This window comes from Rhea pennata, chromosome 1, assembly GCF_028389875.1.
Source record: "Rhea pennata isolate bPtePen1 chromosome 1, bPtePen1.pri, whole genome shotgun sequence".
NCBI lineage: Eukaryota > Metazoa > Chordata > Aves > Rheiformes > Rheidae > Rhea > Rhea pennata.
This window is the reverse complement of record NC_084663.1, coordinates 37,228,129-37,248,400: the sequence shown is the minus strand read 5'-3', so window position 1 is coordinate 37,248,400 and position 20,272 is coordinate 37,228,129. Positions and strand designations below refer to the sequence as shown.

At 41.0% G+C, this 20,272-nt stretch overlaps 1 protein-coding gene across 1 annotated transcript in view; it reads right to left on the bottom strand.

Moving 5' to 3' along the window:
- Positions 1-14,378, bottom strand: part of RASSF3 (Ras association domain family member 3) — a 53,275-nt gene extending 38,897 nt beyond the window's left edge. The window contains exon 1 of the mRNA XM_062584151.1: positions 14,141-14,378. Within this exon, the coding sequence (XP_062440135.1) occupies positions 14,141-14,269 (129 nt within the window). The 5' untranslated portion in view covers positions 14,270-14,378. The remainder of the gene's footprint in view (positions 1-14,140) is intronic.
- Positions 14,379-20,272: the final 5,894 nt, after the last annotated feature.

Genomic DNA, 20,272 nt, shown 5'->3' with positions numbered 1-20,272 from the left:
TTTTCAGCAAGATGTCTTGCATATTAATGCTGCAACAAAAATGGAAGTGATGTATGACATAGTTATGAACTCTGACAAAAATGCTATGTATTGAATTACAGATTATCTGTGTTGATAAACAGTCTTATAACTAAAGGGCATAATAACTTACTAGATTTAGAAGACTTGTTTGTGAGAATGCAGTCACAGACCTTACAGAAACTGGAGAAGAGGAAAGAGGGGATACAGCAAGCACCACCAAGGGATGTATGTCTTGGTACATGTTTGAAAGAAAATGGGATCTAACTCTGGCTCAAAGTTTCAGTAGGTTATTCTCACCATACTTCACCTTTTTCACTTGTTCGGGGGGTGGTTTTGTTTTAAGTATTGCAAACAGTCACATCAAAGGAATAGAAAAGGTTTGGATTTGTATGGGAAGGTAAAACTGAGGTTCACTTGGCAGCATATACTCAGGAAACAAGGCAGAGTAAGAAAGGACCCCTGGAGGTACCAAAAAACGCTGTTCCTTGCTCGATCTAGGGAATGGCACTGCATTTCTGTTGACTGCACTCAGCACACTGTTTTGTGTAATGCTTCACACATACCAGATAACAAAATACCAACACTAGTGCTAGTAGTACTACTTCTAATAATAATACTGCTTTGCTGTCTTTTGTCCTGTGCTGCCACAATTACTACCATATGTGAAACATCTTTTCCTGAAGAAAGTTTCTTCTTCTGTATCTTCAAGATCTCTACCTCCAAAGATCAAAAAACAGTCTGCTACTTACAGAAGCAGTTTAAATCAAGACATAACATATGGAGCACCTATTTGTAATTCTCCACATATTGCACTGTCCTGTTGTAAAAATGTTATAAGCTTTATTACATATTACATGTTTTTTCTGATGTCAGCCATAAAGGCCTAGATCAAACTATGCTCATTTTAACACAGGACACTTTATTTAAATTCAAAAACAACAATGAAAAAAACCCAGGGGTGGCACACTAGCATCTTTAGCACTTGCTTCACCAAGCTGCTTCAGAAGTTACCTTAAGGCGTGAATTACAAAGAAGCTTGCCAGGTCTCCCATCAACTTTGGCTGTCAAAGCAAAATTCCTAGGTTTTCTACTACTTTATTTTTTATTTTCTTGCAGCACCAGGCTATTTTCACAGAACATGTATTTTCATACAGAAGTCTGATTACTGTTAACATCAGGTTGCCTGCACAAGTGATGTTCCCATGATTATGCATCCAGTATTCTTCCAGTACCAGCACTGGTACAGGGGCAGGTGCCTGATGCAGTACAGCAACTGCTCCAAGTATGAACTGGCTTATAAAACTTGTTAAGCGAATAATCAAGGGATAAAGAATAGGAAAATACAAATAAGTGGTAGAAATATACAAATAATACATTTATTTTACGTGCTTTTACGTGTTATTTTATCCTCTTATGATGCAAGCACCTACTTCTTTGAAGGTCTATTATCTTCACATCTCAAAATCTACATCTTCATATTCTGGTGGTAACCATAACTTTACAAATGCCTCAGGGGAAAAATCACAAATCATTAAAATCAAATATGCTTTGAAGAATACTTGGGGTCTATTTCTGGCAGTGGGGAAACGTTTCTTTTTTTTTTTTTTTTAATTAAATCAGCTGTGAGTTTTAAAGTTCAGAACACTAGAAACTACTTTGATGTTTCACTTCATATAACTATCAACCTTTTAGCACAGTATAAACAATCATGTTCCTCCATCTTGAGATAAGCTTCATAACAAGTGAACACGTAACTAAATCAAAAGCAGCTGTCAACTTAAGACAAGCCTGTCAACTCTATTTGTAAAGCAAAATAACCTGTGACATAATTCTACTAAAATCTAATTATAGAAAAATCCATTCCTGGGCAGATGCATGCTGTAAACAGAAGACAAAGAAAGGTAGTAAAGATATTTCATAATTTCTATTCTACTTGAATAATCTATAACTTTTTGATATTTGTATTAAGGCACATCTCCCAAGATTGAGAAGCATCAAGAAGCAATTGAACAACAATCTGGATATCTGATGCCAAAAGTCTTCCTACAATCATTACATTAAAAGTATTAGAAAAGTCCCTGATATTCAAGAAGTGGCCGAACTTTTCACTTTTCCTTGAAAAGTGAAGTTCAAAAGAGAAAGTCGTCTTAAGGTGAGAAGAAAATTAAATATTTCCTGAAATTTACCTCAGCTGATGAAACATTCATTTAAAACAAGCAAACAAACAACCCCCCCCCCACACACACACTTATGCCTGCTGTTGCCATTAAGTCACCCAGTAACAGCAGCTGGAGGACAAGACAGACTCCCCATGGGAATATGCCAAAACAGGGTGCTGACAACAACTCCACTGACTGAAAACACTGTTCCCAAATTCATCTCAGGCACAGGTGAGCTCAACACATTTCGTGACAAAACACCAGATTAACCTCCCAAGAACCTCATTGTAATTCTGTGATCAAAGAGATGTCAGACTGATCTGCATTGCAACACCTGCTGTATTTCAAACTTAATTGATTCCTTGACAGCTGGGCATTTCAATACCATAACCATTTTACAGACAAGCTCATTCTTATTCATAACCTGACATGGGTGTATACCAGGAATTATTTCTCTTCTGTTTTACAACACACCTGGCACTACAGTACCAGAGAAACTATAAATGTGCTACGATTTAATAAACAAAAAGAGAGGAAATCCTGATGAAATACGCTGTATCAGCAAGTAAACCACTTTATTTGACTTCCAGTGACTTAGAAAGTGACATTGGTTTTCCTCCTCCTTCGAGTATTTCATGTTTAGCTGCGATAATATTGCATATGCTTTGATGAGGTTTAAAATGGAATAACTGTCCACTGGTTAATTAGCATCCAACCTATCCCAGAATTTAAAAGCCCACCATACGAAGTGCATGAGCTGTCTGCTTATTTTTACAGAAAAACAAGAATTTAGAACTAGAAAAAGCTGAGATCACACAACCAAAACCATCTCATACCACCCTCTTGAAATCAACAGAGACAAGAGCTAGATTCAATAAAGGCATTCTGCTGGGGTTTTTGCATCTCTAATAATATAGTCTAGTGAACTTTTTGCTTAAGAACATAAGTTGCAACTACAGCACAGAATTAAAAATCTTGTAAAAATATCTACACTATCACACTTAAGTTAAAACATAGTGGTCAAGGCACTCTGAATTTTGCTAACATTATTCTTTTAAAAAAACAACAGAAATACCTCTTACACAAGTGACCAACAAAAGTTCGAAGAGGTGGATCATATGGTTGGCTGAACACTAATACCTTTTTCAGATTCTATAAAAACACACTTGTTCTCATGAAGGCCAGAAGTCAGATCCCCAAGCAAGACTTTACAGCTGAGATAGAAGGTATTAGATTTGTCAGCAATTCTGTTGTAAAAAACATCAGTGCAAACAAATCTCAATCTCAAATGACAAAGTAATTTGTACATCAAACAATAGAACAGGTTTTCAGGTGCCAGGACCTTGCAGAAAGAATATAAAGGGGGGGGGGGGGGAAATGTGCATTTGACATTGGAAGTGGTTCACTACACACTGTCAGCAATGGAGCCCTGAAGGAAACATCAGGAGAGAAGCACAACACAAAAGTGAGAAATAAGGGAACTTAAAGGCAATTCTTTAGTTTAAATGATAACAGAAAAATGTGATCAAAAATAATGTGATGGTCTAATTCAGAGGTTTATCTGACTGCTGTCCAGAAGTATTTACCTTCTCCTCAAAGAGCTAAATGTTCAGTCTCTTTTCTTGTCACTATACTGAATTAAATGATAACTAAAGCAATTCAATGCTATATTAAGTGTTGCTTTCCCATGTAAATAACTAAGCTGTATTAGTAAGTAAAAATTGACGATCAGTCCAGTCCAGTCTACATGAATGGACCTCAAACTCCATGATGGTCCACCCCATAAAAATATCTCATTTAGCTACTTTGAATCCATCAACTTAGATCCCAAGATCCACTTATCTAACAGTAGTTGAATGGTTTTTGGTACAGAAAGACAAGACTAAGACTTTTGTCATTAGCCATTACCCTAAGCTGCAAATTCTTTGACAGTGAAAACGGTGTGCTCTTCATTTAACAACTAAAGGGACTCCTAAAGTTCAAGCTAAAGGCTCTTGGGATTTGGTTTATTTTAACCTGACCTGCTAACTCATGCAAGAACTACGAACTGTCCTTTCTCTTAGATTTTATATCAAACTTAGCTTAAAATTTGCATATGCTTACATACAAAAAACCAAGATTTTAAGAGTTCAAGGTTACAGCTTATATAGACACTGCATTTTAAAAATGCTGTATTATTTTAGGCTCCCCACATGCCAGGAATATTATGACAAGAGAAAGATTTCTTTAATGGAAGATTAAGTTCCCCTTTAAAAATTATAATTGTTTTCTGTTGATTATACAGGAGTCTGATTACTGTTAACATCAGGTTGCCTGCACAAGTGATGTTCCCATGATTATGCATCTAGTATTCTTCCAGTACCAGCACTGGTATAGGGGCAGGCATCTGATGCAGCAACTGCTCCGAGTATAAACTTCTTTATTAAACTGTCCATTTCTGTTCAGGACATCAGACAATATTCCCTGGTGCACAAATATGCACAGATCACATTTAGCCTACATGTGCAGCAGAATAGAATACTTTGTCTTTCAGAAGGAGTTCAGACTGAAAGAAGGGCGATAATCTGAGTCACAAATCCTCTCCCATCTCAAAGGAGGCCTTTACTGTACCTCACTTGCAGCCGTGATAATTAACTCTCAGAGGCAGACAAGTGATTCGTCATCCAGCAACAAATGCAGCCAGTCTAAGCAAAAGCTTTCTTCCTCCTTCTTTCCCTACTCATCAAAAACAAAAGCAACACCCATCTCAAGCCTTTAGCTGCAAGAGCACAACTGCCAAGACCACACCTTGGAAAGTCAGGGATTTCAGCAGCTTCAGGAGCACCACCCACATGACATTTGTCTCTCCTTCTTCCTAATGAAACCACAGACACCTCACTGGTAAACCTTTGGAGCACAGGTGTCTCTGCTGCTGGAAATGGGGAACTTGTATATTTGGCAGAGGATTCAAATGAATGCTGCTTCTCCTCCTACTTCTGTTCCTTGGTCTTCACTACTCAAGTTAGACAGTCTAAACTGATAGATCCAGAAATGCTTCTGAGGAAGCCCTTTCTCCTTACTGCTTTCTAAACTTAAACACATACACACACATATGCAAACAAAAAATATGTATATTGAACACACTCTGGTTAAGACACCAGCATGAACAGCGAGGGGATCGGGTCCTGCAGCTTGCTGTAGCATCTACCTGCTTTGTGCTTTAGGCGTAGCCTAGGTCAACTGTTATACAACTGTTTTACTACTCCCGGTAGGCTAACCAGAGCCACTAAAAAACAACTCATCACTTTATACAGGGTAACACAAGGCACCTGTATATGCCTACACTACAGAATTTTGTGCGCATCAATAATAATGTATTTTTAAAAAAATCCTAAGTAGTTCAATTATACCTATCATGAAAAAAAAATCCTCAACTCTTACACTGATCTCACAGCAGCATTCAATTCTGAACTTATTTATTTCAAACATTGGGACAAACCACAAAGGTCAATTCTTAGTGGAAGAATTCCACTAAGCAACATGCAACCACCATACTTGCAGTGTTTTATACAGTGCCAAAGAACATGCCAATTTCTATGTACATAAGCATTAGGGGTCACACTGAAATTCTTAGCTCAGTTACTACAATTTATATGGCTTTATCAGATGCTTCTCAAACAGACCATGAAGACATTTTGTAATTAAATGATTGGTTCAGAATGAAATGATTTCCATAATCTTAGCTTATGTGTCTATAAGTGAACACATGAAATCAATCCACTGGTAAAGGCACTGAGAAGTCTTCTACAATAAAGGTTACCTCAATGAGGTGTTAAGCTACTTTTACAGTATTAACAATTGTAATCTGTACCAAACTTTTATTCAAAAGGGACAAGCCAAATCATGAGATCCTCTGCTTCAGTAGCAGCAAGATTAAGTGCCGAGTTATTAAGCAAATAATTATCATCTTCAGTCACAGCAGAATTTGATTTTCAATTAGGCTTACTACTAATCAGGCTTTAAACCTGATCTTCATTTTTTATTACTACTAATCAGGCTTTCAAGAGACAATACTGATTGGGTACTGCAAATACGTAATATAGGCACTAGGTACCATGAGAAAAAGTACAGCATAGTTATACTGTACATCCATGTATTTGAGCACATCTAAGATCAATTAAGACAGAAAAAAAGAAAAATAATGCTAATTATCGGCAACAAGAATACTATAAAATGTTACAGAGAGTAACTTGTTTTGTAATCTGCCCCTAAACATTCAGCCAATGCTTTTCTGTTTTATTGTTGTATATAATTTCTAAAAGAAATACATTTACAAACACCATTTTCCACAATTACTTAGCACAGACTCATCAGATTTTTGGGGGTAAAGCAGAGAACCAGACAACAAATCACAGTAAGTACTCCTAAATAAGCAGCATTACTTTAATATTTGATGTTTCCTCTAAGAGGGAGATGAACTACTACTGCTTTTACTATTACTTTCAGGACAGCATAGATTCCTCCATATGAAGGAACACAAATTTGTCTCCAGCATACGCACAAATGAATAACTAGAAGATGATCTTAAATGCTACATAAATCATATGTGGCTACTTAACATAATCAAATACACATCTGCACAGGAAGTTCTCTCACCAAAACTGTCTGTAGTATTTCATCAACCTTCCAAAAGAGACAGGATGCCAAAGAACAAAATGAAAGAAGCAAGTACTCATCCTAAGTTAATTATTACCTCTCTCAGCTGCAAAAATATATGTGCTTTATTACGGGCATTTAAAAACATAAAACTTTAACAATACCATAGTTAGGGTACTGCATGGCTGAAACTGGACTAGATGGAAACACCCTACACTCATTTCAGGCATAAAAAGGCATTTCCCTAAAGTTAGTGTGAGAGTTCAATGACAGGATCTATCACTCCAATTTATCTCTTCCTGACACTTACGGTGCTTGGCTTGGTTCATGAGTATATTGTCACAGGCAGACACTGCATTACAGATCTATTGCTTCATCTAAAATCCTCTGCTAATCAGTTTACTTAGAACTGTTAATCCAATACCAGTGTCACTGGCTTTTTAAACAAGGAGACAAAAAAAATACAGTATTCATTTTTACATCAGTTTTCCTTTGTGTTTTTGTTCCTGCAGTGGCTAAATATTAGCCAGGAAGTTCCTCTAAAATGGCTGCTCTGACGTGGTTCTTATACAAAGGTCTATAGCAGAAATAAGAAATTATGAAAACAGGATACTAATTCCTCTTCATTCTTTACATAGCTTAAAAATAAATAAGTAAAAAATAAAAACACACTCACTCACTCTATTTAGATGATCCTGAGCTCATATACTCTGCAGAGCATTTTTCTGAATTCACTAGACTCTTCAACCTAAACAAAACTCCTTGTGTCTCAAATGTATATTCATGTAAGTCTAAACAAGACTCCAAGTCTAAACATTGTGGACTATAAAATATATAGGTTCCTAGTATCTTCTGACTTTAGTTGCAGTTAAAAGCTCCAATAGTTCCACCTTTTTGCCTTAGTGCTTAGATAAAGCCCATAGGATTATTCCAAATTGAATTACATTGCTGAAACTTAAATCTCCAAACATCTATGCATGTCAGGGTCTCCTGAACTTAACAGTCATAAGTTTAGCTACTGCACTCCAAAGGCCTCAGAAGTGACTCAAAGTCTTTTTTTCTCCCCTAAACAAGACGGACAGGAAATATTAGTGATTATTTGGTGATATTCAAGTAAATACCAATAACAAAGCCAGTAACACATTGTGCTCCGAAAGTTTATGCTAATGCTGAAACAGCCATCTGAGACACAATATACCTAATACGGTATGAATACAGTAGACTATAGAACAAAGTGAAAAAATAAAGAGTTAATAATTACCTAGTCTGAGTATTGCCTGCCAATGTTGCTGCACTCATGACACTTAAATTGCTGAACATTAATAGTACTCATGAGAAGTTTTAGTGACTTAAACACCTCTTGGGATAGTACATTAATCCAGCTCTTCCAAAGAAATGTCTTAATTTTTGTGTTAGTAGTTCCCATCTCATATATAAAACATAATCATGGTTATCTGTCTCCAATATATAAATCAGTGTTTATCAGAACAAATTGTGATGATAACCAGTGTACACGAAGTTGTTGTAGTTTTCCTCTGTACAAGGGCATAAATTCTGTCTTGTCTTTGGAGGTTGCTAGAAATCAGTAGGTGATTTTGAGTTCAAACCCAAACAGCTACGCTCTAAGCTACTTATGTGTAAACTTCACATCAAGCTCTCCAAGAGAGGAACAAGGCAAAAAACACAAAAGCAAAATAAGGTATGCTAGTTTACTCTGACAGTGACATAGGCTTAAAATAGCCACAATCTACCATGCTCAATCCTGCAAGTAGTAACCTTCAATTATTTTAGCTGCAACAATGTTTATCCCATAATATTCACCAACTGCCAAATAGATTAAAGGAAAAAAAAGGAATGAAACGCAGTACTAGATATTTTTAGTTTTATTTTTAATAAGCTTCATGAACACATGTCAAATGCAAATTAACCTTTTTCGCTCCAAACAAAGCCTATAATTAGAATCCTCATTTGTTCTGGTAGTCAGGAGAACCATTTTCTCTGGGGAATGTTACTGAAAGGAAACAAAAAGTTGTAATGACCAAACTACATGAAACTTATTCATAGTGGACATATTTAAAAAAAAAAAAAAAAACAGCTTAGGCTAACTAAGCTTAGTTACAAATAGCATTTTAACCCCAGAAAAACAGATTTCTCTAAAAATTCCTTTGGCTATCTTCCTCTCAATGAAATCCTTCATGTCAGAGTAAATTCTTGTGGAACAAACCTAAAAAGGGGGTTCTGCACATAAAAGTGTCTCATTTTCCTCCATCTACACCTACCTATAAAACAAACAAACAAAAAAAAAAAAAAAACAAAACCAAAAACACACAACTACATCTTTCTTTACAAACCACCTCTTCAGCCAACAGTACATCCCTCAGACTAGCTAGGGATGAGATTTTTCACCCATTGCCTTTCATCTCCTCCCTTTGTCCTTCCTCCACTCTCCTATACTCTTTTTCATTTCCAGCGTTTTTACTGATATCCTCTCCCACCCTGCCCACCACCCCTGTAAATGCCACCGAAACATAGAAGATGCAGCACAAAATACAGTGACATAGCCTCTTGCAGCATGGCACCCTGCAGGGGAAGGAACCAAAGACGACTTTCACGGTCTGCAGGCCACCAAGACCGAGACTAATAAAGAGAAGAGAAAAGGAGAGATCTGACTTCAAATGTGGAACAACCAACATTGAAAGCAAGGAAGTGAGAATGTTCTGAGCAGCAGAAGGAAAGCGTGCACATCCAAAAACCACCAACAGAAGCTGTTACATTTTTCTTGCAAGCACTTTTATGGAGCTCAAATGAAATAGTGAAAAACCAAGCATGAACAATGTGATTGTTTTTTTTTTCCTTTGATTACAATAGCAATATTCAAGTGTCAAACTTCACATCTCCAATCTCTTTTATATTAGACATGAAACATTTTGTGTGCAAACTATTCAAGACTTCAGATACCAAACACAAGCCTCAAAATTTGCCCTCTGACAACTGAGATCCCATGATCTTCACAGCACTTCCAGTTTCTGAAGTTGTTTCCCAAGGTGCAGCCTTGTCCTCTCTCCTAGACCATCACATACGAGGGAAGTCACAGAACAAGATCTCTCTGTCATTGCCCACATCCTGATTTCATGTTTCTAACCGTCATAGTTCCCAGGGGGTTAAAGAAAAGAAAAGAAAACAAAAGAAAAAAGAAAAAAGAGCAGACATAGCCAAGCCCAGAGCTGTCCCCACGTGTTTGGAGTGCTCTTGAGGGAAGACAGACTCAATCTCTCTCTCTTAAGGAGACTGAGTACTAAACCAGACACCAAAGCTCAAAAAGTATCATTCGCCAAGCTCTATAAGAAAGGTGGGAGGAATCAGGAGGTTTTACATCAGCACTGTTCAAAGAAGAAGAATACGGGAATTGGAATATGGAAGGAAAGTGTGAAAAATACACACAGGAAGATGAGTATTCCTCCAACATATGGTAGGGCTTACAGGAGCAGGCATGACTGTTTTCACTTTTCCTGAAAGGACAGGGGTTGGCAGGAGGAAGGATGGAGAGAAAGGGGTCAGCTTTCAGAAGTTTGCATCATCTTCTGGTATTTTCTCTACAGAGAATGCAGGCTTTCCAAAGACTTGGTCATACAGAAGCATGGGTCTGATCTTGCAAAAGTATATGCACAGGAGTAACCTCACCTCATGTAAGTAGTCACACCAGCAGGACAAAAATATTTATAGTTCCTCTTTCTTCATTTATTAAATGAGTCATTGAAAACATACAAGAACACTACTAATCTCTGACACTTCAATTTTACAACAGCCACATATGATACAAGAAACGTTAAATAAAACTAAACTTTTGTGAACCACAACACAGCATAAAACAACCTGCATTTTTTGCACTTTGCCTTGAGACTGAAGTATTCCTTAATTTTCCTTTCACAAAATTATTTTGTGATCAACAATACATATCATTTTTATTAGAAAAAAATGTGAAAGTTATAAATCAGGGGTTTGTTAGACAATAACCATTTTTTTTCCTCCCCCATGTCATTTTACTGACAGGAGGTAGGGCAGTGATCGAGTGTGAGATCTATTAGCTTCAAGACCTCCTTCAACCAAATAAAACCATATACATTAGATCACTAAACTCGGTTTGTCCTGGAATAAAAGTGTTTTTCTCAGGGAGCTTTTGTAAGGGAGAGGGTTGGTAGTAACCACACTTCCAAAACAAGTGATCCTTGCCCTTTACAACTTAAAGCTCAGAGGGAAAGTGTCCCAGCTCTCCAGGAGGAATGGACTGCAAACTGCACATCACAGTGCCCATCGTATGCTGTAATGGCTTCTATGCTGCCTTTTTTTTTAAGTGGTATGACAGAGATGAAGAGACAAACTCCTATCTTTAAATACTTTACAGAAGATTAGGCTTCATGGGCAAAGCCAAAAGGCACTACTACGAGATTTTTACACCAGAGTTGGTATAATACATATATTATATATATTATATTAGATATGGTGTATATATATGATATATATGGTATATTATATTGTCTTAGCTGTATAAATTGAGGTATTTAATAAGTTGTCTCTTCCTCCCCTCTTTCCCAGTTAAACAGAAGACAAACATTCACCAAGCTACTTCATTTCCTTTTTTCCTTCTTAAAGACTTAAGTCTTTAGGACCATCAAAGATACCTACGCTCATTTCTTGGAAAATCTAGGAAAAACAAGACCAAAAACTACTACAGTGTTTGTCTGTAAGCACAGTTTCAAGCTGAAGTTCTAATCGTTTTTTTTTTCTTGTGAGAAAGGAGGGAGAGGGAACTAAAACAGAGGAATAGCCAGCACTTAAAGTCTTCTGCAAGCAAAAGCCACACTGCAAAACTTAGTATCTGTACAGTTGAGAAAGACAAAGAAACAATAACTAACAGCTCCACTTTTTTCTCTTAGCTCAGGGGACATAGTACGCATTTTTTGCCTAAACCTCAAATCCAAACCAAAAGTAACATCCTCATATATACAAAGAGTCTTATTATGATTGTTATTGCTGGAAGGGGAAACTCACTCTTACTAGCCGCATGACTGTTGAAATCTACATTCAGCATTGTTCGGAGGATTTTTCTTTCCTTTATAACTCAGCATCACAGCACAAGTATTAGTAATTTTATGACTAGGAACATTTAGCTGTTTGTTTCTGATGCTGCAGAGTCAGCGATACAGTGGATTTATTCCAGGCAACCCAATATACCCTGCAGCAACCCACTGCGGTACCACGTTGAGGAACAGCACTAAAGCAGGATATCAAATTTTAAGCCCCTACTCCCCCAATACACACACACTTGATTGGAGCAGTTCACATCACACTAAGAGACCTGCATGCTCGCACAATCTTCTACTTACATAACTAGCAAGTAGTAGGACAATTCATTAATACCATTATAAAGACACGAGTATGTTTTTAGGACCTGAATCAAGATCTGAGCCTTCTAACAAACATCTCCTTAGTCTGGCAGCAGTTAGATAACTTTGCGCACGATACCGTAACAGGCTAGTCTTCCTCTTTAACAGCCAGGTGGTAGCCAGCCCTGGCCAAACACATCAGCGCATGCAGTTCAAGGACACTCTTAAACAGGGCTTGCCAAACCCCACAGCGTCACTCGGATCAGCGGGAAGTTGAAGCACAAAATGAATGAGAAAAAGGATAACTCTGAGGAGGGGTACTGTGAGGAGCATCCTCACGAAGCAGCAGAGAAAAGCTGGCCCCAGCCAATTCGCACCAGGCGCCCGAGATCAGCCGCTGGGAGAGGGTGAGCCCAGGCTCCCTGCCAAGCTGGACAGGGCAGGCTGAAGATGAAGAAAGCTCCATGCGCTTTCCTGAAGGGAAGCGGGAGTTACCCGAAGAGCTGTTAGCGGGTTTAAGTTTTAAACAAATCTCAGAGGGGAAAAAAACAGTTAGAAAACCTTGGAGAAACCAAGGTCAGCTTTCTGCAGCACAGCATAACCTAAAGGAAGCAGCAGTGGGCAAAGATGAGCCTCGACAAGACCATGGGGTGACCAGAGGGCATCCCAGGTACCCAGGCTTAGTCAAGCAATTTTTTAATTAGGTTTCTACAGTAGTAGTATTACTAACATCAAAGTGCAGTGAGGGGAAAAAACACCAGTAATTCATACAAAGAGTTAAACAGAAAAGCAGAGGAAGAGCTAGTATAAAGAAAACAGACTTAATAGCTTACTGGTTTCAAAAAAAAATCAAAACAAAACAAAAACTCTCTCTAGAAAGAGATCCTGTGCTTCAGGAAGAGGAGAGAAAAGCGAGAGGGTTGGGCTGCTTAGCTCGAGAATCGTGAAGTCACTGTTTAGCCACCGTTTAACCCATCTGACAGGAGATTTTGTTTCATTTTGTACCGCTGAGGTGAATTTTGCTCCTAGGAGAGGGCGGTTGGGTTTGATATGCTTGAGGACTTCCTGAATACACCAGTACTCAAAGCTTCTCACTGCTCCTGCGACCTGGCGGGTCCTCCGCTAACATCTCAGTGCTGACCACAAAAGCGTTTTGTTTTCCTAAATCGGTTCTTCACTTCAAAGTCCACTTGCAACCGATTTCCTGAGCTTGAATTTTTTTAACTCGAGATACTTAGCCGCCACTCATGGCCTTCCTCTGCCAACAAAGCGGCTGAAAAGGCTGTCATTAGTCTCAAAAGTAGTGCTAAAACAAGCGGGAATGCAGACGCTCGCTATCCCGAAAAGGAGAGCTGAAAGCAAAGCCGGCAGCAGGATTACTCACTACCAGAAACCTGACTTTTAGACACCTCCCCACCCTGCCGGAATCTGGGGTGAAGAGCTGCAATTTAGTTCTTTCAACTAGGTTTTCAATAGGTGATAACGAGCCACTTTCCACCCCCCAAAAAAAAAAGATAAAAGAAAGAAAATCACACTTAAGCAGCATTTAAAATCCGTAATACAACGCCACTTCACAGCGACCGTCAGGGTCCAGGGTCCGTGGGGCTCTCTCTCGCCCTGCGGCCGCACCCGAACCGCCGGGCTCACACCCCAGCCCGGGGAAAGGCACCCGCCGCGACACTCGCCAGCGCCGAGGGGCCGCCGCTGCCGCCCCCCTCGCCCGCCGCCCTCCCGGCCCCCAGGGGCGGCGCCCCTCCCCCCGCAGCCCCCCGCGCCCCGCTCGGCCGTTACGGCGCCGCCCCGCCCCAACGGCCGGCAGCGCGCGGCGCCGGCGGCGGCCGGCGCGGAGGGCGCCGCTCGCCTCGCCACGCCGCGCCGCGCCGCGGGGCAGCGGGGGAGGGGAGCGGACACGTGGAGGCCCGAGCGGGCGGCGGCACTCACTTGCGGGGCAGCCCTGGTCTTGCCCGGGGGCCGCCTGAAGAAGGAGGTGCGGGCCGTGAAGAAGTACTCCTCGGACTCCTCCTCCTCCAGGCTGCTGTAGCCGCTGCTCATGCTGCTGGTCCAGGTCATCGGCGGCAGCGGCGGCGGCGGCTGCTGCTGGGGCCCGGCGGCGGAGAGCGCCGTCCCGGCCGCCGCATGGGGCCCCGCCGCGGCCGCTCCTCTCCCAACGCCGCCGGGGGAGGAGGAGGAGGAGGAGGAGAAGGAGGAGTAGGAGAGGGAGGAGGAGCTGCCCGGGCCGCTCCCCTCAGGCCCGGCCGTGCCGCCCTTCCTGCCGCGCAACTTTGCGCGGGGCAGCGACGCCGCTGCCCGGCGCCGGCCGCCGGTGAGGGCGGGGGCGCCCTGCAGGCCCCCCGCCCCCGCCGGCACACACAGCCCGGACCCGCCGGCAGCGGGGAGCCCCGGCTGGCGGCGGGGGGCCCGGCCCGGACTCATCCCCGGCCTCCCCTCCTCTCTCGTTAATCACAAGCAGAGACAGCGCAGGGCGGCAGGGGGCTAAAGAAACCATTTCCCGGGCATCCGCGTGGTCCTTATCCGACTGGGCGCTCCTCTGTGGACAGAAGCGAACGGAAGGATAGATTACAAAAGTACTCGTGGCAAGCTGTAACGGAACGACTTGCCTGGTTTGTCCCTCTGGTAGTCTTCGAGTTTAAACTTTTTGCAGACCCAGTCCTGCAAAGCAATAAAAACCTTTAATTCGCGCTGGTGGTGTGGGCAGCCAGCCTCTCCTCATGTGATCAGGCCCACAGAGTATAAAGCAAATGGGATTCATGGCCGCGGGCTGTGAGGCTGTGACCGAGGAACAAAGCTCCTGTGGATTCAGCGGAGGAGATTAGATAAGTACACAGATAGCAAAAATAGCTAGAACTGTAACTGGAAAACATATTTTAAAACACAAAAGTCCTGATAGGCTGCAGGGCATAAATCAACCTCAGTTACGAACGGGGGAAATGACAGAGAATCCCTGAAGGCCAAGTCGCTCCATATTTATCTGCTCCAGAGTTTCTCATATATTCCACTAACATATTTAGGGCTGGTCACTGTCAGAGACAGGATGCTGGGCTTAAGGTACAGCTTCCTGCAACTACACTGTTGCCCCAAAAGCAGCCTTGCCCTTCCTCCATGCAGTGCAACATTCCTGGTGTCTCCCTGTGTCCATGCTGGTGATCCTGGTGGTGACCACATGAGCCACAGAAGCAAACCCTGGGGCTGAAGGCACAGTGGGGAATCGGGAAGGAGGGCATCCTTCCCCTTCAGTGACAACATGGTCTAAGATTAGACAGATTTGGAATTGTGTATTTATTAAGCAGTGGTCTGCTCCAGTATGTCAATTCCTGTGGCCATAATATGCAGCTACAGATTTATCTGGGATGCCATGTCTCCTATTCCTTCCTTCTACCCCTGTCTCCATCTCACTGGCCCTTCACAACCTCCTAGACCACTCTATGCAGCTCTTCCTACTCTCATTTTCAAATGAGGACTGGGTCTGTTTCTGTCCATTAGGTGCTTTCCCCCCACCACTTTGCATATAGTCTGCTATATATGTTGATAAAGACACCTCAACACACACAGAATCACACACAGAATGGTTGAGGTTGGAAGGAACCTGTGGAGATCATCTAGTCCAACACCTCTCCTCAAGCAGGGTCACCTACAGCATGTTAGACAGGATCACATCCAGGCAGGTTTTGAGTATCTCCATAGAAGCAGACTCCACAAGCTCTCTGGGCAACCTGTTCCAGTGCTCTGTCACCCTCACAGTGAAGAAGTTCTTCCTCACATTCAGGCAGAATTTTCTGTGTTTCAGTTTGTGCGTGTTGTCTCTTGTCCTGTTGCTTGGCACCACTGAAAAGTGACCATCCCCTTGACACCCTCCGTTCAGGTACTTGTACACATTGATAAGATCCCCCCCTTAGTCTTCTCTTCCCCAGGCTGAAGAGGCCCAGCTCTCACAGCTGTTCCTCATAGGGCAGATGCTCCAGCCCTCTGATCATCTTTGTAGCCCTACGTTGCACCCTCTCCATGTCTCTCTGATACTGGGGAGCCCAGAACCAGACACAGTCCTTAAGATGAAGCCTCACCAGGGCTGAGTGAAGGGCAGGATCACCTCCCTTGACCTGCTGGCAACACTCTTCCTAATGCACCCCAGGATACCAGGAGAGATTTCTTGGCTACAAGGGCACATTGCTGGTTCATAGTCAACTTGTTTTCCACAGGACTCACAGGTGTTTCTCTGCAGAGCTGCTCTCCACAAGGTCAGCCCCCAGCTTGTACTGGTACATAGGGTTATCTCTCCCTAGGTGCAGGACTCTGCACTTGCCTCCACTCAGCTCTCCAGCCTGTTCAGCTGCCCCTCTCTGAAGGGCAAAACAGCCCTCAGGTGTGTCAACCACTCCTCCCAGCTTGGTATCATCAGCAAATTTGCTGAGGAGGCACTCTGTCCCTTCATCTAGATCACTGATGAATAAGTTGAACAGGACTGGCCCTAGTACTGACCCTTGGGGGACACTGCTATCTACAGGCCTCCAACTAGACTGCATCACTAATGACAGCCCTCTGAGCTCTGCCTTTCAGCCAGTTCTCAATCCACCTCACTGTCCACTCATGTAGCCCCCACTTTCTGAGCTTGCCTATGAGGATGTTATAGGAGATACTGTCAAAAGCATTGCTGAAGTCAAGGTAGAAAACATCTATTGCTCTCCCCTCATCTACCCAGCCAGTCATGCCATCCTAGAAGGCTACTGGACTGGTTAAGCATGATTTCCCTTGGTGAATCCATGCTGACTACCCCAATCACCTTCTTTTCCTCTGTATGTTTAGAGATGACATCCAGAACAAGCTGTTCCATCAGCTTTCCAGGGATGGAGGTGAGGCTGACTGACTTGTAGTTTCCTGGGTCCTCCTTCTTGCCCTTTTTGAATACATCAGCACAATATGTCAAAAACATCAGTAAAACAACTTACACTGAGAACTAAGAGCAGCTATTCACTTGTAGAGCAAGGGAGAGATGTTTTTAAATCCTTGTTTTCCTATGAATTCTAAGTCTTCCAGCTCTTCGTGTTGAGTTTGGAATCTGGCATATTAGGCAGCATAACTTTTAAAAAACAAATCAGAGTATAATAGTGTGGGTGTGAATGTGTCAGATCTTGTTGGTACTGCAAAGCTTCAAGGTATTCAAGATAGTTTTAAATTGAATACCAAGTTACTTGAATGTAACTACAAGAGTATTAAAATGCTTAATTTAGACAAATGAAATTTGTGTTACCTGGTTTACTATGCCCAGTCTCATGTGGAAAGGAAGTACTAGAAATCTCCTGCCTCTGAACCTAGTCAAGATCCCATAACTTCAATTTCCAAAGTTTTTGGATATAATGCCCCAAACAGTGACCATGATTTAAGTAGATTAAGGTTTTTAAGTGACTTAGGTGTACTGCAAAATGAGATTTGTGTTTCCAAACCACCTAGGTGTTTTTAAGTGCTATCTGCTGACACTGGACTGGCTCCTCAGCAACAAAAGGCATCGTGTGTATAGCTTGTTTGCTTAGCTTCAGCCTCAAAATGGATAGCGTGTGGGTGGACCCTGGCACTAGCAGGGAGGATCATTAAGACAATAAGCTGCTGCAAGGGAGCTTCAGCCCATCTGTGCAATATCAACTGCAAGACTTGGGCTCGAATTTGTGCATTCTGTGGCAGGAAGGCATAATATTTACCTTGTCTGTAAAGAATTATTTATACTGATATCACTGAAAGATTTAAAGTATATGCAACAAAAACTGCTGGAAAAAATGTGTGTTCAAGTTCTTCATGATATATATTTCAATGGGGTCTGCTCTCAAATATAGCTTAATTTTAAACTTGCTAGCTTTGATGGGGTTCTCTTAACTTTTTGAGACATGATTCTGAATCCAAAAATTCACTTGAAGATACAAACAGATGTGAGGCCTCCCAATTTTGCTTTCCATGCACTGCAAACAAGATACTGAAATTCTGTCAAATATTCCACAAGGCTGATACTTAATTTAGTACCTATTTATTTAGGTACCACTATAATACTATAATTCAAGTATATTTTTTCTAATGAATTTTAAACTAATCTGGGTCATCTTGTAGCTTGTAGATTGGTTAAGTATAGTACATTGTAGTCAGACCTGAAAGACTCTCAACTGAGGTATCTTTCAGAAATCCTGTATAAACTAATGATGTCTATAAACTGCATTATTGGGACAGTCATTCAACTTAATGAAGTTCAGATAAAGTCTGCCTATTTATCAGGCCTATATTTTATTTATGATACCACCAACAAGCACAGATTTTCCTTCTAAAGCACAGCCATATGTTGTCACTTGAGATACTACTACCTGGTCCATTTTAAACACAGGCTACATTATAATGAATATCATGTACCCACTAAAATCTCAAGAAGCTTTAAAAGGAAAAATAACTCCCCCTTGGACATTTCCTTTCAGCTTCCATCTGTCACTGATTATTGTTCTTTTATATTATTTCACAGACTGGGTTGGCGTTAGGCATCAAGGCACTGTCGTTGCGAGCTGCAAGGGGCTCTGTCCTCTGCGGTTAGGACTCGGAAGGGCTACGTAACACACTGACGTGTGGATAACACTTCCCCTTTGGATTTTACTCCTCCTCTCAACAGTGTATTTTTAAGGTCTCTGTCCTCCAATACTTTTCTTCCTTTTCAAATAGCTTTCTTAATCTTACCTAAGTAAGATCAGTCCAAAGCTTTTCATTTGCTTATTAAGTATTGCATTACACCTCGAGACTACCAGGCCTGGATTATTTTTGGTCCACTCTGACAAGCCTCTTAATTAGTCAGTGGGAAAAAAAAAAACCCCGCTGTAAAGTGAAAACAGAAAGCCACATCTCAAGATAAAGTTAATAATATACATTCCGAGTGCATACTTGTTCTTCTGGAGAATTAATGAAGCATCAGATAAAATAGTGAATTTCAAAGCCAAGAAAGCTGTCCAGCAAGAAAGATTTAAAAGCATATACAAATATTATCAGGCTCTCAATCAGTTACTCAGAGATATAAAAATCCAGTCCAGTGAGGAAGTGTGCTGGCTACCAATTATCATATGATCACATAGGCAACTGGCAAGAAGATGGAGACACATTTTTTTAAAGAGCAATTAAATTCAAATAGCAATCCATTCTAGTAATGCACTTGTGAAGAAAATGAGAAGAAATTTTGTTTTTTTTTTTTTAATAAAGCTTGATGACACAGAAATATAATCACAGAATATTTTTAAACTATAGCCTGCCCAAGCTAGTTAAAAGTAGTAACTCAAGTAATACAACCAAAAATAGTAATGGGCACTCTGTGTTCCAAAAACAAATTCTCATGAATAAAATTTTAATAAAAGGCAATCACAGGCAAGGATAAACCATGTGATATCCAGCTATTAGTTATGTAAGGGGAAAAATATTAAAAATCATTATTGCATTCAGGGCTAAAATTCAGTTTTACATTACTTTGTGGTTTTGGAGAGTCACTTTAGAGAAATGAAACATCAGGTATAGCTTCCAGAAAAGTGAAAATTAAGGATGAATTTCTCAAATGGCAAAAAAAAGTGTGAATGACTTGATTAATCTGGTAAGGATTTGGACTTTCAACTACTATAACTGAAATAACTTTTAGAACCAGATACCGAATTTAATAAAGGCAGACTGTTCACAGGGTCTTGCAGCTTCATTGGTTTAATTGTATTAAAATAGTCGATTACTGTTTTTTATAGCAACCTTTTAGGTATTTGAGGACTGTTACTGTTCCCCTATTCTTTTCTTTTCCAGACTAAACACAGAGACAACTGATAAAGCATTGTATAGAGTTTACATTAATTCCATCGGCAACTGCATGGTGTTTACATGTTTCTAAAACATACCCTCAGCCCTCTGACACAGAAACTCAGAGAACTCATTAAAATGGCAAATTTACTAAACAGTCACTTGACTGGTAGCAGTGTGTTGACTCTCCAGGCCCATGACGCTCAGTGATGTACCCCAGGGTTGGTCTTATATCCAGATATTCACCCAAGTGTATCAAAAGGCACTGTA